General features: G+C 40.7%; 1 protein-coding gene and 1 long non-coding RNA gene across 2 annotated transcripts in view; both read right to left on the reverse strand.

The window, feature by feature from the left end:
* Positions 1-887: 887 nt before the first annotated feature.
* Positions 888-4,816, reverse strand: LOC115981951. Its single transcript, XR_004089486.1, has 2 exons — positions 3,431-4,816; positions 888-1,175 (listed from the first exon to the last, which is right to left on the reverse strand). It is a non-coding gene; the product is annotated as an uncharacterized LOC115981951 (long non-coding RNA).
* A 70-nt stretch (positions 4,817-4,886) lies between these two features.
* The window catches only part of LOC115981950 (disease resistance protein At4g27190-like), a 31,317-nt gene continuing 15,986 nt past the window's right edge, over positions 4,887-20,217 (reverse strand). The window contains exons 4-5 of the mRNA XM_031104397.1: positions 19,227-19,970; positions 4,887-5,471 (exon numbers count right to left, since the gene is read on the reverse strand). Coding sequence (XP_030960257.1) covers positions 5,427-5,471; positions 19,227-19,970 — 789 coding nt within the window. The 3' untranslated portion in view covers positions 4,887-5,426. The remainder of the gene's footprint in view (positions 5,472-19,226; positions 19,971-20,217) is intronic.

Consider the following 20,217-nt stretch of genomic DNA (forward strand, 5'->3'; position numbering starts at 1 on the left):
GGGACCAAGAGAGTAAATTTCGTGTCATTTTGGTTTGGCCAAAGAAATAAAATATCTTGATACCGGTGTACCATTTTGAGGTTGGATATATGAGTAGTGATATAAGTTCTACAACATTGAGCTAAGAAACTAGTGTATCAGCAATCACAAAATGACAATTCAAATATTTATTTTATGAGGTGGTTGAAGCCTAGCAATCACATTCATTACCATATCAGTTTGTAAATATTATGTAATAAAACTTGTAGTACCTTTATCATATTCCTATACAAAGATTTATTTATTTTTATATTTATCAAAATATAATCTAAATTGCACTTATTTTATACGCCTAAGTATTATCCTAAGTACATTAACCTAATGTAATCATTTTATTATATTGGCAGAAACATCAATACTACCCAAAATACCCAAAAAATCTACAATATGGCCAGTACAACATGGTACAATTCCATATTTTGTCCAGTACATTTAAAAAAAAAAATACTAGTATCAGTTTAATGACCGATATAGTATATATCGCTAGTACGGCTAGTATATATTGACTTTCTTAATAGGAACACCATTGAATCCAAAAGTTTAAGTTTATGAGTTTGGCCTAATTATGTTCTACTTACAACTCATTATCTTTCTTTTTTTTGAGAAAAAACAACTCATTATCTAATGTGAAACTTCACTATTTAGCCAACTACACCACTTACATGTGAATATTATAACACACCTTTAGCAGTAACACATAACATTAACATTAAATAAGGTCTATCATAAGCGAATAGTATACAAATTCATAAATAAGGTCTATCATGACCATTGACCAACCATACCACTTACATATGAATATGAATCCAACTATAACAGTGTAATAATTAGTGAAAATTAGTCCATCATAGGTAAAGTAGTCTAGAATTACAACAAAGTTATATAGTGTAACAATGACATAGGTTTCGAAAATAAATAATATATTGTAACAATCACATAGGTTTCAAAAATAAATAAATCACATAAAGATAACACTTTGAAATAAAACAATCAATAAAAGGGAAGATCCATCATCTTTTAATTTGCTCCCTAGTCATCATTCTCCATCACATTGTGTCCCTAACTTCACTAGTAGTATCTCTCTCCAAGTTATCATTAGTGTCATGTTCACTCTCCCTAACTTCACCAGCATCAGTCTACAATAAAAGTATTCTAGAATTTTTTTAAAAAAAGATACAAATTAATCCGAAAGCAACATGATATGAAAGAGCACTATGTTAACATATTATGAACAATGTTCCGATCTCATCCACCAAATATGTAGATCAACTAAAACCAAAAGCGACAAGATCCAACAATCACAAAAACCAATGTCAACTATATTCAAATTAAATTTCCCACATTCTGCACCGTAGTAAGATACTACATTTCAAATAACAACAATAATTACAACACTAATATGGGAGTTTATCTTTTTTTTTTTTTTTAATTACATAATTTAGAAGCAGTTGCGACTCCATGATTATTTTATAGGGGTTAATAAGAAACATAAATGATACAAAACCTAAACAAAAGAGAACTTGAATATATCAAGTAACAAAAAAAAAAAATTAAATTAAATTTTATATAACTGCCTTTTATGAGGTTTCATAGTTTGAAATCATTGTATAATATTTTTATTATTAATCCTATAAGCTATATCTCTTTCAATGTACATAGCCAAGCAATCATTAATCCATTAATCTCTCATTTGATTGATTTAATTCAAATTTGTTAAGATTTAAATAGACTTTTTCTAAGGTTTTTGATTAAAAAATTTCTACTTTCGTTGTTGAGCCTTATTAATTTTTATTTTATTTTTCCAAATTTTAGCTCAAATTGGTTTGTTATTGAGTTTTGTTATTTTATTTTTTAAAGGCCAAGATATTGATAATAGGATTATATTCAAACTTATTTTAATTGGACTTAAAAAAATATTTAAGGTCACTATGTTCAAAATTTTATTTTAGAGGGTAAAAAAATTTAAAAAAAATTATATAATTTATATATATATATATATATATATATATATATATTGCCAATTCAGGGGGTTCAAATCATTTGAACCCTTGGGCTTCAAGTGGAGCTTCCACTCTTTGAAAGAGATGAATAGATGAAACTTGGTAAAAATGTAAAATTGACCCTCTAACTTTTAACTTTTATCATTTCAGTTCTCGAACTTTCAATTTTGTCATTTCAGTCCTCTAAGTTTCAATTTTTATCAATGTAGTATTTTGTTAAGTATCAGTTACTCCTCCCGTTAAGTTTGGCCTTTTTTAAAAAAAAAAATAATAATTTTTGTAGTTAAAAGAAAATTAAAAAAAAAAAAAAAAAAGTAAGGGGAACAACGTTGTTCCCCTTCCCCTGAAATCAAAACCGAAAAACGGAAAAAGTCAATCTCGATCTCTCTCTCAAGATCAGTCCCTCTCTCAAATTGAAAGCAAACAATTTGAAACAGACATATTACTGTCTAGACCAACCTTAACACAACAACCATGAAGACACATCCCAAGACTCAAATGCACCGGAAGCATACACAAAGATACTAACCCCAACATTGTAACTGAATCAACTGACACACCCACCTCCCTCATTTTAAGAAACAACAAAACCCCATCATAAAATCTTGAATTTGAGGTGTACCCAGATATCAAAGCATTGTAACAAATAGTTAGCTTTCTTGATTCACCATTTTCATCAAACACGTTACGTGCATATTCAATAGAAGAGCATCTACAGTACATTGAGATTAAAGAAGTTTGTACAAAGGGATCGGGGTCGCACCTAGTTTTGATGACATGGCAATGGAGCTATGAGCTGGACATTGGAAGAGAGAGAGCGGTGCAGGACTTGAGAATGAAAGGGAAAGTGAAGGCATTGGGGGAGAAGCCAGAGCAGAGCATTTGGAGGTAGAGAGTGCAGAGAACGGGGAGGTTGAGGATGAAGACTAAAGGGGCCTTCCATTTTTTTTTTTTTATAGCTTTTTTTTTATTTTCTTTTCTTTTAATTACAAAAATTTTTTTTTTTAAAAAAAAAGGCCAAACTTAACGAAGTAGTAACTGAGACCTAACAGAACACTACATTGACAAAAATTGAAATTTAGAGAACTAAAATGACAAAACTAAAAGTTAAAGGACTGAAATAATAAAAGCTAAAAGTTAGAGTGTCAGTTTTGCATTTTTGCCATGAAACTTTTATAGGGCCATAGGGGTAAGCTTGATATCGATCTAAAATGAATACTCGGACTGCTATTGTTAATGAATACCCTATATTTTGGGTTCAGCTAGCTGCTAGCTGAGATATGTGATATCAACATGACGACATATGGCAGTGGAAGTAAATTAATTTGCAACCACTTACTCGGACTACTCCACCATTTGGGAAACTACGGCATGAAACCATGGCAACGTACCTTTTCAGCGAACTTCTGCTAGCAAGAATTTAGCATTAAGATCAAGATCTCGCTCCCCCTCCTCTTTGGGTATCTGCATTCCTTCCATCCAAATGCTTGTTAGATTTGGAGTGCTTAAGACTCCACTACAGAAAATCTTCAATTTAGTACAGTTATTCACATATACATCAACCAATGATGGGAATTTGATGGTGTGATTCCCCAAATGGAAGGCTATGAGACTTGGCAAATCATCAAATCGCAAATATCTCAAATTATTGAAAGCGATCTCATCTCCTGCTTCTGCTTCTGCTTCACTTCCCTCATTTGCAACTATTTCTGTCATTCTTTTGAATTTCCAAATTGTAATTCGTTGGAGTTGCACAAGAGTTCTGGCTATTGAGGGAGTTAATAAACTAATCAATACATCACTTCTCCATACATACAATTCCTTTAAGTAGTGGAAAGATGTGGATGAGAATGGCACAATATCTGATACTCCTGCTCTTGCAATTGGAGCCTCTACATTTGGAAACATACTCCATTTATCACCGTTTCCATACAACCTCAGATATTTTAGGTTGCAACAGAATTCTGCTGACGGTCCGCCACATGTCTCATTCATGGCATCGCCCTCATCCAATTCCAAACTTTCCAAGTTAGGGAATTTATCCTGGGAAAACGCCAAAGTAATGAACAAATTAAGGAAATAATGAGTTTAATATCCTCTACAACAAGTTTGGGATTATATTATATTGCAACAAATTTGAACAGGGACTAGATGTATCTAAATCACCTCGACATCTAAATCCATGGCATGCACTAATTTAAATTGAATAAATTCAAGGGATATGGTTCCTAACAAGCTCACTCAAGCACAAAAAATATTACAGCACATTAATTAAAAAGAATAAAAAGAATGAAATAGCCAAACATAGATAAAAGGACCGATTCAAGGAAAATTATTTAATACTTCGGAGCTTCCGTTAACATGAATGAAGTTCAACTAGGAAATAGCAACTCATGGTTTAAAATGTGATGCAAAATTGATGTCCAATTAGAAAATTTCAATATTAAAGCTAGAGATAAGCAATAAAATATTAAATTACATACTAAAATAATTGAACCAAGTTTTGTTCAATTTAAATTAGGACAAGACAAATACGATCTAGCATATCAAAAATAAAGACCAAGGAAAAAAATGAAAAATATTTGAATAGCTAACCAATGCACATTGGTTCAGCCATCATGTCATTCAAAACTAACCGTGAAGAATTGGAGAACAACGCACTCACATCCTATTTGACTTGAGTATTAAATCAATAGTGCTTTGAGTAAAGACCTAAGCATGAATTTGCCAACAGAATTACATCCTTTTTAAAATGTGTAAAATTTTAAACACTACTAAAATATAATCAATAAATATATTTATTATATATATATATATATAAAATATTTTTTTATTAATCACATTCAAATTAGTGCAAACAACTCCACAAATTAACAAAAACAACATTACAAATTAGTCTAAACAACCACATATAAGCCCTAACAAATATAGTACACAAATCATCAACCCAAAAAAATTTACAAAAATAAAATACAAAAATTGATAACCAATGACAAGTTGAACCACCGTTTTCCCTAAAACTTTAACCATTACCTTTCTTTTATTTTATAAAGAAATGAAATTATGCTTAAATGAACAAATTCTGTCATGTCATTGTTGCATAAGTCTATCCATCGCACATAGGCTTAAGGGACACTACATAATTTTGCCTTATTGTGGTGGAAAGCGAATTTGGCTTCAATGGTGTCTAGAACAGAAAATTAGAGGTCACCTAAGATAAAAAATTTTTGATTTAAGAGAGGCAAATTTAAAGAACTTAGTGAGATGTTAAACAGCATATATACACTGATATAAAAAAAGTAAAAATATTTGAAAGGGAATCTGATGGCCAATTATTGTTGATTGGCTTGTAGCCTGAATGACACCATCCCCCACTTCCTTTATATTTTAATTCCCATGTCGCAGGTTCAAACACGCCCACCCTTTCCCTTCCCAGCAAAAGCAAAAATTTGAAGGAATGTTCATAAAATACTAGAGGTATTAAATGGAAGAAGAAGGAGACAAAGAATAATCATAAACAGAAAATTCGTATTAGAGCTAATAGTACCTAATTGTCTTTTAACAAACTCATAATTGCATATCTAATTAACTATTTTGTGTAATCAATATTTAACCATTCAACTAAAAACTAATTCTAATTATTTATACTTTCATTTTTTTTTTTTTTTTGGCCAAGTAATTACACTTTTGGTTAACATTAGTTAATTGCATGGAAAAAAATATACTTGAGTTTTTTTTCTTTTTTTAAGTAAACAGTAATACTTATTAGAACACACACGAAAATAATAATAGTGTTTTAAACTGGGTTTATAATACATTACATAACCAGAGTACAACTACAAAATGACCTAACCTTTGCAGTTGTAGACTGGGGTTGTAAACAGCAATATATTTGAGTTTTGAAATTTAACAAATGAGTATTAATTGATATCTAGTTACCATCATTCTTAATAACAAAAAAAGAGTGGGGTGATTTGAACCCTTATCGTCATTGTTAGAGACATCAACAAGTGACAATTGAATTACAGCAAATTTGCAAGGCTCTTTTCCACTTATTGTCATTTTAATCTTATTCATATTTAAATTTAGATGTGAAGAAGAAACCAATCTAATTTTTAACTTAATAGAAATAGTAGACATAATTTTGGATGTCAACATATAAAGAAAAAAAAAAGTGTATGTGTGGGAATGAGAAGAAGAATAGTCTAAATGTTTTAGTTCATTCGGCAAGCAATGAAAAGTCAGTTTTTTGAAAACTTTGAACCTATTTTGATGGCCCACACGTGTAAATAAAAATTAATAAACTTTTCCCATCATTTTTAATAGTACTTTTTTAAGCAAATAAGAAATCATCAAAATGCATCTAAATTCACTCATAAACAAATTATAAGGCTTGCATTATTAAATAGGAAAATTTCAAACTTTAAAATGAATTTGAAATTTGTATGGTTAGTTTCGTGATGATTTTTTTTTTTTTTTTTTGGTCATTATGTCAAGACACTCGCAAATTTCTTCTTGGTCTAAGCAAAATTGAAACCTAGTTTGTAAGTAAAACTTAAATTTTTTTTAGAAACAAATTAAACTTAATAGATGTTCAATATTTCCATAAATCGAATGATTAAAAACCATATTGTGGGGGTAAAAGTTCATCAGTCAACAGTGGGCCTTGGCACCCATGTGGGGCCCAACTATGACAAGAAGTGAGGACACGGTCAGAGGACTTCCAGCCCAACCCTGTTGGGCCGGGCCGGACTTGTCTAAGAGGCGCCCGAGGAGGAATGTCTCTTCGGACGCATCAAATGGGAATCCAACGCACACCCTTCACATAGTGGCAAATCGTCCCAAATCGAAGGAAAATGCTGGACGCACATGGGGGCAACCACAACTGTCACATTAAATGCAAGGAAGTTACTTTTCCAGCCGCATTAATGTGGAGAGGACAGGAGAACAGTATTATCTTGGCCAGTGCAACTCACAGAAAAGGAGGATGATGTCCTATGGGACAGGCACTCAAGTAGAGGCCTAGATGATCAACAAGTGTAGGGCCATTATCATTCGAAGGATGCTATATAAGAGAAGAAAACCCCCATGATCAGGAGATCGGAAGCTGGAAAAGCAAAAAGTAAGGAAAAGAGAGAGAAAAGGAGAGAAGTTCTGTAAGAAAAGCCTAAGTTGTTGTTCCATGAACTGTTATCCCAGGAGGCTTAATAAAACGTTCCCACGTTTAAATGGTTGCATGGCTTGCTAACAATTACGTGCACTCTATCTTGACCTAGTTCTTCGACCCACTCTCTACAAATTCATTGTTGAGGCTCTTTTGGGCCAGAATCGCCTGCTCACTGGGCCTGGGCCTCAAAATCCGCCCTTACAATTGGCGCCGTCTATGGGGAGAATTTGTGTCTCGACAAGTGAACAGGAAGAAATGGATGGATCAGGCCCGCGCCAAACCGGACATGCAGATTCTCAACGGCAGGACAATTTTTTAAATGTCGAACGAGGGAACGACCAAGATAACCAACGAGAGGGAAGCGTGAACACCTCTTACACGAGTAAAAGTCGTTCAAAGGGGAAGGATCATGCATCCCGTAAGAAAGACGATCGAAAGGCTTTACGAAAAGAGATTGATGACTTGAAGAAAAAGCTGCGCCGAACACAGCAGAAACGTCATTTACCCTCCTCGAGCTCTAGCAGTGGCGAGGATAATGAATATCGGCGAAGATCAAGAACCCCTCCGAGCGAGACCTTTTCCTACGAGGAAGAGAGGCCTCGTAAACGAAGCCGCAAAAGCCCATCTTACCAAGGCCTGGCCATCGATGCCATGAGTAAGGCCCTGGATCGCATTTCCCAGTCACCGTTTACACGTAGAATAGAGAGGGCAGTGCTTCCTCGGCGGTTCCATCAACCAACGTTTGCCATATACAATGGTCGGTCCGACCTAGTGGAGCATGTGAGCCAATTCAATCAAAGGATGGCCGTCCACACCAGGGATGAGGCGTTAATGTGTAGGATATTCCCATCTAGTTTGGGACCCATGGCGATGAGATGGTTCGATTCCCTCCAGCCGAATTCCATAGATTCCTTTAAACAGCTGACGCAGGCCTTTGGTTCCCGTTTCATCACCAGCACTAGAGTCCCTCGGCCCCTTGATTCCCTCATATCCCTGTCCATGCGGGAAGGAGAGACGCTGAAGGCCTACTCAGATAGATACTGGGAAATGTATAACGAGATCGAAGGGAAAAATGAGGATGTCGCCATCAGCGCGTTCAAAAGGGGCTTGCCGACAGAACATGGCTTGAGAAAGTCCCTCACTGGAAAGCCAGTCACCAGCGTGCGCCAGCTTATGGACCGAATTGACAAGTACAAAAGGGTCGAAGAGGACCAGCAGATGGGGAAGGGCAAAGCCAAGGTCGTCCCTCAAGAGAGGAGGGACTTCAGGTCGGAACGATTTACAACAGTAACAGGCCGAGAAGGGACTATATAGAGCAATCTGGATCTACTGGGGCTCAGACAGTCCATGCTGTGTTCCGGGAACCCCTCCACAAAATCCTAGAGAAGGTGAAGTATGAGCCTTTCTTTCAGTGGCCGAACAAGATGGCTGGCGATCCTTTGAAGCGTAATCAGAACCTATATTGCGTATACCATCAGGAACCCAGTCACACTACCGATGATTGCAGGAACCTAAAGAACTATTTAGACAAGCTCGTCCGAGAAGGGAAGCTGAGACATCTGCTGCATCGCTCTGAAGGATGGCAAGAACCATCAAACAATGAAACCAAACAAAGTGCGTTAAGGCCACCCATTGGCACAATTAATGTCATTCTCGCCGCACCTGGAAGGACAAGCTCTGTCCTCTTCAGGGTAATGTCAGTGAGCAATCTCCCGACTAAGCCAGATGATAGGGAACCCAAGAGGGCTAGAGTGAGCGCCACGCCATTGATTGGGTTCACGGAGGAAGACAAACAAGGGACTATCCAACCCCATGATGATGCCTTAGTCGTGACGCTCAGGATAGGAGGTTATGACGTCAAAAGGGTGTTAGTTAATCAAGGCAGCGCGGTGGAAATAATGTACCCTGATTTGTATAAGGGATTGAACTTGAAGCAGGAAGACCTGTTACCATACGATTCCCCCCTGCTTAGCTTTGAAGGAAAGGTCGTCATCCCGAAAGGCATGATTAGGTTGCTTGTGCAAATAGACTCGGAGGTGGTAGAAGTGAACTTCATTGTCGTAGATGCATACTCCCCTTACACGGCCATCGTGGCCCGGCCATGGCTCCATACCCTAGGGGCTATGTCATCAACCTTGCACCAAAAGGTGAAATATCCGTCAGGAGGCCAGATCAAAGAAATAATGGGGAACCAGGGAGTTGCTAGGCAATGCATGGTGTCGGCAATCTTGCGGCAACAGGATTGCGTAACTTCCACGTCGGCCGGGAGCGGCTTATAGCAATTAATGACTACGGTCCCAACTGTGGGCAGTGGAGGACCAGCCATGGAAGTAAACTGTGAGGAGTTGGAGAAAGTGCTCGTCGGATCTGACCCTGAGAGATTTTTTCAAATTGGCTCGGAATTGCTGCCCCAAGAGAAGTCAGCACTGACTGCCTTCCTCCGACAGAATTTAGACGTGTTTGCTTGGGACCCCTATAAGGCCCCCGGGGTCGACCCAGATTTCATCTGCCACCGCCTTAATGTGAACCCGGCCGTAACACCTAAGAGGCAAGCTCCTCGACGACCATCGAAAGAACATACTGACGCCGTGATAGAGGAGGTTACGAGATTGAAGAAAGCAGGGGCTATAAAAGAGGTCTTCTATCTCGAGTGGTTAGCCAACACGGTGGTGGTAAGGAAGAAGAGCGGGAAATGGCGGGTCTGCGTAGACTTCACCGACCTAAACAAGGCATGCCCAAAGGATCCCTTCCCTATGCCCCGGATAGACCGGTTGGTAGATTCGACTGTCGGACATCCTAGAAGGAGTTTTCTAGACGCTTTTTAGGGCTACCACCAGATACCCTTGGCCGTCGAAGACTAGGAGAAGACTGTTTTTGTCACCCCAGTTGGGAATTATCATTATAAAGTGATGCCCTTCGGCCTAAAAAATGCCGGGTCAACCTATCAGAGGATGATGACCAAGATGTTTGAACATCAGATGGGTAAAAACATTGAAGTGTACATAGACAACATGGTGGTTAAAAGTAAGCTGGCTCCCAACCATATTGATGATCTCGGGGACGTGTTTCAAGTACTAAGAAAGTATAAACTACGGCTGAACGCGACCAAATGTTCTTTTGGAGTGGGATCTGGAAAGTTCTTGGGCTATATGGTGACTCACAGAGGCATTGAGGCCAACCCTGACCAAATAAGAGCCATCCATAACTTGCAGCCTCCTCGGAACCCTAAGGAAGTCCAGAAGCTTACTGGTATGATAGCAGCATTAAACCGTTTCATCTCGCGCTCAGCAGATAGATGCAGGCCATTTTTTCTCCTATTACACAAGTGGAAAGGATTTGAGTGGAATGAGGAATGCGCTGCAGCTTTCCAACAGCTAAAAGAATACCTCGCTCAACCACTGATTATGTCCAGTCTCGAGGCCGACGAGGTTTTGTTTCCCTACATAGCAGTGGCTCCACATGCAGTAAGCCTGGTGCTGATCCGAGAAGACAACGACACACAGCGACCCGTCTATTACGTTAGCAAATCGCTGCAGGAGGCAGAAACCCGTTACCTTCCCCTCGAAAAGGCTATCCTGGCCATCGTACAGGCCACAAGAAAGCTGCCCCACTACTTTCAAGTACACACTGTTGTGGTGTTAACTCAACTCCCCTTAAAATCCATCCTACGCAGCGCAGATTACACAAGTAGAATTGCAAAATGGGGAACTATTTTGGGCGCCTTTGACATCAGATACATGCCTCGCACCGCTATAAAGGGCCAGGTCCTCACCGACCTGGTGGCAGAGTTTGCGGAGCCTGCATCAGAGGGAAAGGAAGTGTCGGTCTTACTGGGGGCTGGTGAGCGGGTGAGCAACACAGTTTCCCCGCATGGGCTCGCTTGGTGGAAAGCATACATTGATGGCGCATCAAACCAAAGGGGCTCAGGGTTAGGGCTTGTCCTGCTCTCACCTGAAGGGATAACCATAGAGAAGTCATTGAGACTCGGTTTTTCAGCCACAAATAACGAAGCCGAATATGAGGCGCTATTGGAAGGGATGGGAATGGTCCGGAAAATGGGGGGGAAATCCGTAGACATGTTCTCGGATTCAAGACTTATTGTGGGGCAGGTAAATGGAGACATGGAGGCAAAGGATGAAAGAATGCAAGAGTATTTAGTTAAGGTCAAGCACCTGTAGACCCAATTTCATCACTTCCGTTTGACGCACGTACCTAGAAGTAGGAACACTCATGCTGATTCTCTCGCGACGTTGGCCACCTCCTCGGCTCAACCCCTACCTCGAGTCATTTTGGTAGAAGAGGTCCTCCGTCCACTAACAAGAAAGGCCAATGGGATTGGAATACATAATGTCAGGGCAGGACCGAGCTGGATGGACCCTATCGTTCTGTACTTAAAGCATGACACCTTGCCAGACGATAAGATTGAGGCTGGCAAAATCAGGAGAAGAGCTACTCGATTCTGGTTATCGGAGGACTCCAAGCTTTACAGACGCTCGTTCTCAGGGCCGTATTTGCTATGTGTGCACCCAGAAGCTGCAGAACTCATCTTGGAAGAGTTGCACGAAGGAATTTGCGGGAGTCACACGGGGGGTAGATCTTTGTCTCACAAAACCTTAACGATGGGTTATTGGTGGTCGAGCATGCATAAGGAAGCCCTGGAGTATGTGAAGAAGTGCGACCAATGCCAGAGATTCGCTCCGAGCATACACTAGCCTGGTGGAGAGCTAAACCCAATGTCCAGTCCCTGGCCATTTGCACAATGGGGTTTAGATATACTTGGTCCATTCCCCAAGGCAACAGGGAATAGAAAATTTCTTCTCGTCGGCACCGACTACTTCACCAAATGGGTAGAGGCTGAGGCGCTGGCAAACATTAGGGACGTCGATGTCAAGAAGTTTCTCTGGAAGAATATAGTCACCAGGTTTGGCACCCCGCACACCCTGGTGTCGGACAACGGGCTCCAGTTTGATAGCAAAGCCTTCAGAAGGTACTGCAGCGAGCTGAGAATTGTTAACCGGTATTCCACGCCAGCTTACCCCCAGAGTAATGGCCAAGCAGAAGCCGTCAACAAGACCATAATGAACGGACTGAAAAAGAAACTAGATGATGCAAAGGGAAGATGGGTAGAAGAGTTAGCCCATGTCTTATGGACATATCGCACCACGCCTCATAGGTCCACAGGGGAAACCCCTTTTTCAATGACCTATGGGGCCGAGGCTGTCATTCCACTGGAGGTGAACTTCCCAACCCAGAGGACCACCACCTTTTGTCCCGCTACCAATGACAAACTTCTAGAAAGGAGCTTGGACCTCATCGACGAAAAAAGGGAAGGCGCGATGGTCCACCTAGCTAACTATCAGCAGAAGCTCAAGCAAGGTTACGACGCCAAGGTGAAGTCCAGGCCATTGGTGCCTGGAGATCTAGTACTGGGGAAAGTCTTGGGCACTGCAAGGAACCCCGCATGGGGAAAGCTCATACCAAACTGGGAGGGACCGTACCGTATCACTTCCGTAGCTGGCGTAGGAGCCTACTTTTTAGAAGACTTGGACGAACGTGTCGTTCCACGCCCTTGGAATGTAAACAACCTGAAAATGTACTATTATTAATGGAAGATGTAATCTTTGGTGCAGTATTGCTGTGCAGTTACTTGATTTTAGTGTTAAACAGAACCCAAGTCCTGCCTGGATCCTCGGACCACAGATTTGGGGGAAATTAACCACGAAGCAGTTCAAACTAAGTGTTAAACAGAACCCAAGTCCTGCCTGGCTCCTCGGACCACAGACTTGGGGAAAATTAACCACGAAGCAGTTCAAACTAAGTGTTAAACAGAACCCAAGTCCTGCCTGACTCCTCGGACCACAGACTTGGGGAAAATTAACCACGAAGCAGTTCAAACTAAGTGTTAAACAGAACCCAAGTCCTGCCTGGCTCCTCGGACCACAGACTTGGGGGAAATTAACCACGAAGCAGTTCAAACTAAGTGTTAAACAGAACCCAAGTCCTGCCTAGCTCCTCGGACCACAGACTTGGGGGAAATTAACCACGAAGCAATTCCATCTAAGTGTTAAACAGAGCCCAAGTCCTGCCTGGCTCCTCGGACCACAGACTTGGAGGAAATTAACCACGAAGCAATTCAAACTAAGTGTTAAACAGAACCCAAGTCCTGCCTGGCTCCTCGGACCACAGACTTGGGGGAAATTAACCACGAAGCAGTTCAAACTAAGTGTTAAACAAAACCCAAGTCCTGCCTGGCTCCTCGGACCACAGACTTGGGGGAAATTAACCACGAAGCAATTCCATCTAAGTGTTAAACAGAATCCAAGTCCTGCCTGACTCCTCGGACCACAGACTTGGGGGAAATTAACCACGAAGCAATTCCATCTAAGTGTTAAACAGAACCCAAGTCCTGCCTGGCTCCTCGGACCACAGACTTGGGGGAAATTAACCACGAAGCAATTCCATCTAAGTGTTAAACAGAACCCAAGTCCTGCTTGGCTCCTCGGACCACAGACTTGGGGGAAATTAACCACGAAGCAATTCCATCTAAGTGTTAAACAGAACCCAAGTCCTGCCTGGCTCCTCGGAGCACTGACTTGGGGGAAATTAACCACGAAGCAATTTCATCTAAGTGTTAAACAGAACCCAAGTCCTGCCTGGCTCCTCGGACCACAGACTTGGGGGAAATTAACCACGAGGCAGCCGATGCGCCTAATTATTAACTATCATTCTATTCACGCATTCAGTCACTTACGCTTGGTTATCAACAGTTAGTGAAGAAATAGACATCCATTCATGATAAAGAAAAAAAAAAGGGAAAATAGACAATAACATTAGAAAGAAAATAACCTTTGTCATTAAAATCTAAAAACAGTTCTGTTTACAAACACTGGCGAGGCAAAACAAAACAAAATACAAAAAGTAAGACAAAAATCCTAAGCTAGTCTCTTAAGAGCCCTGAGCAGGAGTGGGTTGACCATCAGTTGCTTGGGTCCCCGAGGCAACCTCTTTGGCCTGGGCGACGATCTCGTTGATGGAAAGGCTATCCTCAGGTGGCTTGTCCTGCACGACCTGCTCATTACCCCCAGCCTCAGGAATAGAGGAGTCAGTTGGGAGAGGCTCTTTGGAGGCATCCTCATCAGGAATTTCGCGTACCTCCTCTGGGAAGAAGATGTTCTCAGCCTTCCGGAGGTCAGAATCTGCTGGGACAGCTGCCCGAACCAGGGCTACACCCCAAGACGTGGTGATGTATTCCCTGCAGACAATGGCTACCTCCTCGGCCAGCTTAGTCTCAGTGTCATGAACTCCACGCTCATAGGAGGCCGCCACGGCCTTCTTAGTAGCTTCCCTGGCCAAGCGGGCCTCCTCCTTAATCCTTGCAAGCTCAGCCTTGAGCGTGGAGACCGCTTGCTGCTCCGCCGTAAGTTTCTCTTCAGATTGGCGGAGCTTTATGCACAGTTCATCAGCTTGCTTTTTGGCATTCTTAAGGCCGGCCTCTGCGCTCACATGAGCCTTCTTGACCTCCTTTATTTCTTTATCCTGGCGCTCAAAATCCAGTTTAAGATCACCAGCAGCCTTCTCGGCGGCATAGCGGGACTGAGCCTCCCTATGCAAGTCCTCGCGAGCCTTCTTGGACCATTCCTCCGCAACAAAAATTTGCTAAGCAACCTGCGCTCGGAAGTAAATAAAAACCCTATTAAAACATGACGATAATAGGATGCGCAACATAGGGACGAGATAGAAGATTCCATTTACCATGGCCATGTCCCTCTTCAGTGACATGAAAAGTTCTGGCTGGCGAGTCTTTCTGAGCCCCTCCATATCACGAGGCAAGAGAAGAGGTTACTGCAGGGCCTCAGCCAAGTATGATGCCTGCTCTCGTTGGGATTCCCATAGGGTAGCATCCCAAGGGACCGGGGCACCATCCAATTCGATCCGAGGTGACCATGTTCGTTGTTCCCTACGAGTGGCTGCCTCGTCTCGAGTATCAGTGGACCTAGTCCTCTTATCACAGGTCTCTTTCGTTTCCTTGCCCTTCTTCTGAGGCCTGGCCTTCTCGCGGCCAATCTCTCCCTCCTCCATTTCTTCTATCTGCCTTTTTCACCTTAAGTTAGGCATAGGCTACAACGGCGCTTCCGACGAGGGGGGAGGAAGAGGAGGAGCAGGAGCCTTATTGGCAGCTTGTTCCTTCGGGACATCCTTAGAGGACTGCCCCTTGCTCCTGTTTGATAGAAGGCCCCTGAGGCCTATCCTCGGCTTCAAGTCCATTCCTTCTACTTCAACTTCTTCGCTGGTGTCAACTTGTGCGATGACTAGACCAGTATCAGGAGCCGCTGAAGCACGGTCTAGATCGGCGTCGGAGTCCGAGAGCTCTACTACCCTGGTCGACACCTCTCCTTCCTCGGGAAAATGGAACTGGTCTATTTGTTCTTCCAAGGATGAATGCGAAGAACCAACTTCCTCTTCCGGGATAACCACTGGGGGAAAGGCACGTTGGGGAGGCAGCTGAACAGGAGGTAAGTCTGTTGAAGCAAGGAACCCCGATATGGATACGTCAATACGTGCCAATAGAGGACTGCCAGCCCTTATAGCTTGGCCGGGGTCCACCAAGGATCGAGTGAGAGGAACGTAGTCCAAAATCAGAGGAGCCGACCGCAATTGTCCGTCCTCACTCACGAAAATCTCAGATCGCAAGAGGAAGTTTAGAGCCGGGAAGTTGACCAAGCTCAGCCGAGGGGATGTTCACTCCTTGTCTGCAAAGGCCGTTAAAGGGTTTGTGTTAGTCCGAGGAGGCATGCAATCAAACCAACAAGTTTAAAAAGGAAAGGAAAGAAAGAAAAACGAAAAGGGGGGAGAGCTCGAAACTAAGGTCCTCCCCACGGAATCTAATTCTATGACACCCCACCTGGCTCTCCTGCCCTAGTCGGACAGTGAAGGCCGTCATGCCATGGTCCGGAGACGATCAGATGGTCTTCCTTCAAGCCTTTGTTGGACTTGGGAAAACAGGATATCAACCTCACTTCGTCAGTCCTGGACTTTAGGTAATATGAGTCGCCGAGCTTATGGCATTCATAGAGATGAACCACGTCGTGCCATGAAAGGCCGAGGTTCATCTGGTCGTTTAAGGCGTCGGCGCACCCCAGGATCCGGAACAGGTTCGCGGTGCACTGGTGTGGGGCCAACCTATGACAACGTAGGTAGTCCCTAGTTATTCTCCCCATTGGAATCGTCATTCCTCCTTCCACGAAGGCTATCATTGGAATTGCGACTTCCCCCGTTCTCTTCTTGAAAAAAATTTCCTCCTGGTGGCAATACTCTAAACCTACCTCCAGTGGAATACGATACTTCGCCCTGAAGCCCGCCATACCGGCTGGAGTGTTTACCATTTTTTCAAGCCTACCCATCCCCTCTAATCCTAGACAACGTGAAGGCAATCTGTCTAATGAAAAGTAACGAAGGAGAAGCGTGCACTTACGGGTAAGGCGCTCGACGGAATCTTCAAGAGAACGGCGGCGAAGGTAAGAACGCGCTGAAGGAGAAGGCTTTAAGGTGTTCTGAATACTGGAGTGTTCGTCAAAAGCGAGGAAGGATCGCCTTCCAAAACCTCATATACTCAGAGGGAGTTGGACAGACACACTCCCGCCTAGAGCAAATGAAATGTTGTCCACCGTTGATCCGGTCTCCAACCGTTGGATTGAGAGAGCGTAAAACTCCAAAAGCTGCAGTTACTTCTCCCAGGGTCAATAAATGCCTACAGCATTAATGAGGCACGTAAGGGAACTCCTCCACACGTGCGAAGCAGGGATCCCCAGCGAACTATCCTGTGGGTATCAAAATCCCACCTTTCCTCCTCGGATCAAGAAGAAAGAGTCGGAATTTTGAGGGGCTATTGTGGGAGTAAAAGTTCATCAGTCAACAATGGGCCTTGGCACCCATGCGGGGCCCAACCATGACAAGAAGTGAGGACACGGTCAGAGGACTTCCAACCCAACCCTGTTGGGCCGGGCCGGGCCTGTCTAAAAGGCGTCCGAGGAGGAATGTCTCCTCGGACGCATCAAATAGGAATCCAACGCACACCCTTCACATAGTGGGAAATCGTCCCAAATCGAAGGAAAATGCTGGACGCACAGGGGGGCAACCACAACTGCCGCATTAAATGCAAGGAAGCTACTTTTCCATCCGCATTAATGTGGAGAGGACAGGAGAACAGTATTATCTTGGCCAGTGCAACTCACAAAAAAAGAGGATGATGTCCTATGGGACAGGCACTCAAGTAGAGGCCTAGATGATCAACAAGTGTAGGGCCATTATCATTCGAAGGATGCTATATAAGAGAAGAAAAACCCTATGATCAGGAGATCGGAAGCTGGAAAAGCAAAAAGTAAGGAAAAGAGAGAGAAAAGGAGAGAAGTTCTGTAAGAAAAGCCTAAGTTGTTGTTCCATGAACTGTTATCCCAGGAGGCTTAATAAAACGTTCCCACGTTTAAATGGTTGCATGGCTTGCTAACAATTACGTGCACTCTATCTTGACCTAGTTCTTCGACCCACTTTCTACAAATTCATTGTTGAGGGTCTTTTGGGCCAGAATTGCCTGCTCACTGGGCCCCAAAATCCGCCCTTACACATATAATTCAAGAAAAGTGAAAATTGACATTACAGTAGATATGGTCCTTAATCCCCATAAAAAATTTAAGCATATGAGTAAACAAATTTCAGGGAAAAAAATTACTCTAACTAAAAATATTTAATCTATTATGCATAAAAAAATTATAAATTACTGAAAATTTTCACAAAATATATTGCCAAAAGAAAACTCTCTCGTGAGTAAGCATTAGCTAACCAACTCATATATTTGGTAATTATTTTCTGACAAGTGAAATTTAATAGCTTCTCTATATCAAACATAAATAATAATAATAAAATCCAAATTAATTTTTTTAATTTTTTATTATAAATAGAGAATCCTTATTTTATATATATATATATATATATATATATAGGTAAAGCTAAGAGAAGATTCAATTAAATTTCAAATTGGATTGTGCCAAGTGAGTTAATTCAATATAAAAATTGGATTTCAATTAGAGTTTAATTTTGCATCAAATGTCCCATCAAATCTATGTTTTTTTTTTTTTTTTAATTTTTGTGCCAAATGAGTTAATTTAGTATATAAAAAAAATGAATCCAATATAAATAAACCATAAAAAACCTAATAATATATTTAACTCTATATATAAAATTAGAGGAAGAGAGAGTTTGAATGATTTTATATTTATCAGCCTTTTTTTTTTTTTATAACTAAAAACAATTCAAATTTAAAAGTCATTTATATAATATACCATGACTATGTATGATCCATTACTAACTAGGTAATATATAAATATATATATATATATATATTATACTATTTTTATTCAAATATTTTATATGTGAAGACATTGAACGTAACAAATTGTAATTGAACTGAAGGATCTCATGCACTCATCCCTTTCAATTTGCAAGATTCTATTTGACCAATTTATTATTTTATTTTGTATTGTATCTAATAGAATTTCACAGACAATAACTGTGAATTGATATTGTAGTATATTTAGTATCCAATAGTAATTTTCAAAATTATATATGTAATAGCAATGTAATGAGAAACTTGGCGTAACTAATATTATGAAAATTGTAAAGAAAAACTATTTTAGTTCCTCTAAATGTCCTATCAAACAGTTTTATATGTTTAATAATCTAAACTAACATTAATAGCACCACTACTATTCATCATTCCTGTGCTTATTACATACTAGTTTTATTAATTGAAGGGCATCTCAATTTTCAAGACCACCAAAATTTTCTGTTTTGATCGCAATTCACATATAATAAATCTATTTGAGCGAGAATTCTTAAACAAGTATGTGCAGCTTGAATGCAACAACTAGGGCCTGACCTCAACCTACTCCAGCCACATATAATCCAATGAGTATATATATATTATATATTAACAAAATGTAAACACATGCAAGGGAAGTTGTTACCTTTTCAATGAAAAAGAGGGGTTGTTGAATAAGACTAGTATAATGGCCCAGTCCATTTGTTTCTTGCATGCTTGACTTATTGGAACCAAAAATTTTCAATTTGTTGCATTTTTTAATGTCCAAACTTTTCAACGACGGCCATTCTGAAGTGTGCCTTTCTGGATATAAACTCTTGAGATCTGGCAAATTGTGAAGTCTTAGAGTGGTCAATTTTGGGAATACAAACAAAGTGGTTGCCTCTATTCCTTCTTCTTTTGCTACGGTTTCCTCCACCGTTGCACAATCCCATATCGTTAGCCGCTCAAGCTGTAAAAAAGCCTTCGCCACAGATGTTGGAAAAACACTTTTTAGACTCCAACAACGTTTAATTTCTATGGTACATAATTTTGCAAAGGTGATTATTCCTTGAGGATCCATACTCCATATGTGCTTCACGTTTTTCAAATTTCTTAATGTTAAGGATATAAGTTCAGCGGCGGCTATGTCACATGATTCTTCAACATTATTTGTCCCTTGAATTTCAAACACCTCTTCTAAGAAGTCGCAATCATATATATTCAATACTTTTAGATTCTGGAGCGTTCTTAACATATTCGGCGGAACAATATAGGTAAGATTTCTGCAACCTGAAACGGTCATTGTTTCTAATTTGCCAAAGCAATCTGAAATGAGTTGATTGGGCCAAATCATCATCATGCTATCCATGCCTTCTATTTCCAATTCCTCCAAGTTCGGAAAGACAACCTATAATTCTCAGGTACACATTGAGTCAATAAATGAAACTTAATTAAATTTTATTCTAAAGACCACGATTAACAAAGAGAAAACTATTATAAGGAAGAATTAAGAAGGAAGAAGCGTAATAATTCCTTTTCATTTAAGAGGTATTGTGTGGCAATACACAGTATCATTTCTTCAAGCTTTTTCTCAATGGTCATGTACGTACTAAAAGAATTGGTGATGAAATTTTGATTAGTATGCACAATTTTTG

This window comes from Quercus lobata, chromosome 3 (genome assembly GCF_001633185.2).
Source record: "Quercus lobata isolate SW786 chromosome 3, ValleyOak3.0 Primary Assembly, whole genome shotgun sequence".
In the NCBI taxonomy this organism is placed as follows: Eukaryota; Viridiplantae; Streptophyta; class Magnoliopsida; order Fagales; family Fagaceae; genus Quercus; species Quercus lobata.